We start from the raw sequence: 5418 nt of genomic DNA, 5'->3' as shown, positions 1-5418 counted from the left end.
AAGCCAGTGCGCGCGCCCACCGACGCGACGTCACTTCTGGCAGCCCCGCCTCCTTTCCACGGGGAGGGGGCAGTGAGCGGAGGACATCCACCCCTCTCCACAGATGCAGCGGCAGCAGCAGCAAGCAGGCGAGTGAGGGAGACAATCCACACTACCCATCACACTGGAACCTGGACTGAGCTACAGGAACTGTGCAAAGAGTCAAGGATCAAGCCTGATGAGACCTTGGCTGTATGGTTAGGGCGTCTGGTCGTGGAGTTTGGATCTGACCTGCTTGATCTAGAAGAGGCTAGTTTCTTCACTCGACAAGCCTCGTGGAGTGGAGGACACGCCACTGACATAGATTGGCTGACGTATAACACTCACTGGCCTGTTCCGCTCCCAGCACTTGTTGTGGGTGAAATGGATCACAAGCCCCACATCTGGCACGAGGGTTGTCCGGCGAGGATCAGTGCAAAGCAGATCCTACTGGCAGTGATAGGAAGCTCGTACGGTTCCTGGAACCCCAGGGAGCACGCGCTGGGACTGACACCGACCCAGCAGCAGAGACCGTGGCCGCATCGCCACCTACGAAACCCTGGAACTGTTCCAGTGACTTTTGACAGCGTAGAGGCTTGTGATGAGGTGTATGGAGGGAGGAAAAGCCACCATCCTTCGAGCCCTCCTCAACCCGTTAGCTGGCCAACCAGCCTGCAACCTTCTGCGACAGCTTCCACGATTGCAAGCGCTCATTAAGTCAGATACAGGGACTTCGAATGACCCAGAGCGAGTGTGGCAACTGCCACAGAGGACAAAAGAGGAGAGGATTATGTTTGGTTTCCTGTTGCACCACTCCAGACTCACGAAGCGACAGCTGCAGATCCTGGGAGACGAGGGTCAATGGCAGTTGGCCCATGAGCTGGGTTTCCAGTGTCTGAAGGATCCAGACGGCGACTCCGGAGTGTCCTCATCATGTTAGGACAACACCACGCAGTGTCCGTGTGTGGATGGTCATTCGTGATGGTGCCTCTGTGGACGTGCAAGAGCCGTCCGGAGCTGAGTCGAGTTCGAGCACCTATGTCATGTGCTTGAAGGAGAGTGGGGAACCGAGAGAAGAGATCTGATTACCTCTCCAAATGGATAGTGTTGTACAGGTTCATTAACAGTGTCTAAGAATTCTTTTCTCTAAAGGTTTACCTGAGGTTCGAGATACGTGTCAGAAGCGGATCCAGAGAGAGAAAGAGAGACGCAGAGGTCATCTGATGTGTGACTCCGCCATGACACCTATTGAACTCCTCGTGATTGAACTTTTTGTGACCAGTGTATTGATGTGTATGTGTGTTGGTTACTATTTGGTTCGATCCGTATAGGACGAACTACTGTCATTGTATACTTTTGTACATAGCCAGTTATCTTTAGAAAGGAGCGATAATCTGGATGGCGTGCACGTGCTTCAAGTCCCAGCTGTGTCTTCAGCAAGGGGGCATGTCAGAGCTGATTTGGATCAGTGCCTCGACACAGTGGAACTTTCCAGCACAAGGCACGGTAAGGCAGGGGAGGTCTCGGCATGGTGAAGAGTTCCGGCGGGCATAGAGTTCCCGCCGAGGAAATGCATTTTTGCATAACGCGATTGGCCGATGTTAAATTAGTCCCACGTGGCGGCTGGCAATTGGCTCGCTAGCCGTATAAAAGGTTAGGGGCGTTTCCGCCCTAGTTGGAGAAGTCCGCGATTCCCCCTGGAGTGGAACTCCGGCAGCTTGATCACCTGCCAACGACTCCCCGTCGACGAAGCCTTACGACGTATCCTCCGTGTTGCATGCTCGAGTTAGACCCGAGCTACCCGGTCTACAAGAGCTCCTCGATTAGCGACTAGAGATTAGAATTGTTGCAACTACGATAGAAGTGTGAAGTCACTTCTTGCCTGTGCTGTATACGACTCTACAGTGTAAGTAAAGCCATCTCTGCTTTTCCAATTGATACGTGTCTCGTCTGTGCCTAATTCCGCTCCGGTGATAGAGAGTACCCATCTGCCCGTCACGGGATCGCAGCCGCAACCCCAGCTAGCGTTCCCGAGGGTTACCGATCCTCCATTCCCCCTCGGCCCCCACAGTGGGAAAAGGAGTGCATTCAATGCACACAAAGACCGTAATAGAAGAAAAACTGCACATGGGGAACTTTATAAACCAAAATGCAATTTTAAGAGACAGGTAAAGAGAAGGACACTGGGATGTTATCTTGAGGGAGAAAAAAAAAATGCAGGGAGGGTCACCTTCCCCCAGAAGCAAGGACAATACAGCCAGTGTAACCCGCATGGTATCCAGACAAGGTACCCCCTCTCTAATTGAAGTGATTTAGTGAGTGTTGGTGCGCTGTGGAGGGGTACTATCCCTATTCCTTGTCCCCTATAGAGTAGAGCCAAGATCAGTGGGAACATAGCCGTATACAGGTTTAACAGGGAAAGATCCAGGTAAAGATATGACCCAGAGGTGGGAGGGGGCAGTGGCTGCAGGGGAACAGGAGGGGATTCAGTAAAGGGAAGGTACACATGTATATCTAGCAGAGGCAAATCAACTACAAGCTTGAGGCACAGGGTTTCACAAAATATAACACGCAGGTTCACAAAATATGAGCTGCAGGTAGCCTGGAGGGGCAACGAAAGAAGAGAAACCCTCCTCCCAGGTGGGGATTCCCTCCTCAATCCACCCATGCCTTAGTTACTCTTGGTCCCTTGGCTCATCTGTGGGCATTTGACCTGCTCCAGAGCCACGGCCCACGGCCATGCTCTCCCCATGCTGCCCCCCGTGCCACAGACACCATGCACTGCCCCCCTCCAGGGCTGACACGGCGCACACAAGGGACCGGCGCTGTGGACATGCAGAGTTCCCTGACGGACGGGCCATGCAGTGCCCTGCTGGACCGGCCATGGGACACTGGCTCCAGGGCTGGGCTGGATGAGGACCCAGGCTGTCTCTGCTCGTAAAGTCGACATGCAGGGCCAGTCTGGCAGGGCACCACATGCAGAGCGCACCCTGTGCTGCCCCCGTTGCTGTGGGCAGTGAGAGCTAAGACGAGTCCAGCCCACATGCCGCGGGCAGCGCAAGCCCTGGAGTGAGGCCCACACATCTGCATGTGGCCCATGGGCTGAAGCTGGTGCTGTGAGCGCTGCTTGTGCCACAAGGCACAGCACAGGGCATGAGCTCCATATGGGCAACATGAGCAAGGTGCAGGGTGAGGATCCTGGATGCTACTGCAATGCAAGTATCTGCTACCTTTTGATTGGACTTGTGCTTAGGACTGAGAGTGGTTGATCCATGAGACCATTCCTGTCACAACTCAAAAGCTTTATTAGCATATGCAACTGCAAAGACTTATTGCTATGAATACAGGCAATGCTTGCGCAGCCTTGGATTCAGGAAGAGCAGGTCTGCTGACCAGACATCTCTGCTTCCCTGGGGACTCTTGTTGAGTTGTTTCTTTCTGCTGAGCTTTGGGAAAGGTCCAGTTTGCTGCTAGGCCCAGGCTGAATATTTCTAGATGGTTGATTTGACAGGCTACTAATTGATCTCTGATTGGTTTTATTTAAATGTCTTTGTTCCCCTGGAACTTTTGGAACTGGATGGAACCAGATTTTAATGCCCTGGGAAGGGCTCAAGGGATCAGCTTAGCTAAGGTTGTCTTTTTGGTGTCTGACCCCAGTCTGTGAATGATCTGCAGCGCTGAGGTCCATGAGAGATTGAGGAAGCTGATGGGTGCAGTGCATTCGTGTGAGCAGCACTTGGCCGTGCTGCAACGGGTCAGGATCATCTCTGGCCTCTGACTGGGCAGGAAGCAGCTGGTGCCGGGAGCAGCAGGACTGAGCAGAGCAGGGAGGTTTTTGTACAGGGCTGTAGCACCGTGAGAGGGGTGGTGTTATGTGCCTGACAGTAATAGTGTCCAGCATCATCAGCTTCAACGCGGCTGATGGTGAATGTAAAGTCAGTGCCAGCCTCACTGCCACTGAACCGGTCGGGGATCCCAGAGGGGCGGCTGTTTGTGTTATAGAGAAGGAGCTTAGGAGCCTGCCCTGGTTTCTGCTGGTACAAGGCCATGTAGCTGCTAACACTGGAGCTGGTTTTGCACTTGATGGTGACTGTGTCTCCTGCAGACACTGCCAGGGACTCTGGAGTCTGAGTCACTATACCATCCCCACTGGTGCCGGCATGGGGGACAGAGAGAACATAAAAATAACATCAGGCTCCGCAAATTATATTCTGATTAATAACAGGAAAATAGCACCCCCACACCTTTTTTTTTTATTATTTGTTTCTCCAACTTTCTTTCAGGAAGCTTAGGAGTGATCAGGGGTAGGAAGCCCCTCCATGATATGAAGAAATAGTGGGCACTACAAAAATCTATTGTTTCTGCTTGAAATGTCTCCAAGTAGCCTGGCATATGAATCACAATCCTGACTATGTGCAAAGGCATTATAGTCTAAATGAAGTAGGACATCTGCTCTCTGAGCTGCTCCCTCCCCTGCTGCTGCCCTTACCCTTTGCCCAGAGCACGAGGAGCCCCTTTACAGCTGCTCCCCAGAGCAGGGCGCAGGCACTGGGGCGGCTGTATGCAAAGCAGCAGCTCTATGTCAGTGCTTCTTCCCTGGGGCCAAGGCAGAGCCTGCAGGAAATAGGGTGGATATAGCTCTGATCTGTGAGTGCAGCACAATTTCCTGGCAATGAGGGCGGCACACACACTTCAGAGCACCGCTGACATCTCATTTCCACGGGCCTGGTTCTTCGTTCTGAATCCTGCACTTTGCTCATCTGCTGCATAGCTCCATGTGCATTTGAACAATTAAAATGTTTTGACACGTGCCCACGTTTGAAATGTTTCTAAAACAGACTGTTGGAAACATGGACAGGCCAGAGCGCATCCGAATCACTGCAAAAGCATGCAGAAGCAGTGCTTGTAACGTGAGGGACAGAGAAACACATGCAGTCCTTGTGTGGGATGCCATCTCAGCCCCCTCCAGCCACCATCCAGCAGGGGTCCAAGGGCACCAAAATGGCAGCAGCTTGGTGCTTCTAGAGTTTTTAGCACTGAGAGGGCCAAATGGCTCATGGGAGTTTCAAGAAAAGTTTTCATTGCTCTCTGGTGCATGTGCAGAAAATCTTGGCCATTATAATTTTCAGCAGAATAATGCAGCCTCCAGGTGTGGATGCTCAGTGGGTGTAAATGGAGTGTGCAGTGTCCCCAGGGCAGGAACTAGAGACAGGGCATTACATATCCAAACCCCCAAGCCTCCAGGGGTTTCCTGCAAGTAGGTCACCCGCCAAAGGTCTTGGGAACACCTCTAGCCCCAGATCGGGGTGGAGGATGTTTGCTGGTAGTAGGGCCACTTATGGTTCTGGACTGACTCATGGGTTTGGCATTGATTTGGCTGATTTGGCTTGGATCATGCCC

The 5418-nt window shown here is 52.5% G+C and overlaps 1 gene segment (V, D, J or C); it reads right to left on the bottom strand.

Annotated features, from left to right (window-relative positions):
* LOC112548781 overlaps nucleotides 1-5418 on the bottom strand; it is a 30690-nt gene that overhangs the window by 15990 nt on the left and 9282 nt on the right. The window contains 1 exon segment of the V gene segment in view: nucleotides 4508-4531. Coding sequence covers nucleotides 4508-4531 — 24 coding nt within the window.

Source organism: Alligator sinensis, unplaced genomic scaffold (genome assembly GCF_000455745.1).
Source record: "Alligator sinensis unplaced genomic scaffold, ASM45574v1 scaffold2044_1, whole genome shotgun sequence".
Lineage (NCBI taxonomy): Eukaryota > Metazoa > Chordata > Crocodylia > Alligatoridae > Alligator > Alligator sinensis.
The sequence above is the reverse complement of the archived record's forward strand: the minus strand, read 5'-3'. Positions and strand labels throughout refer to the sequence as shown.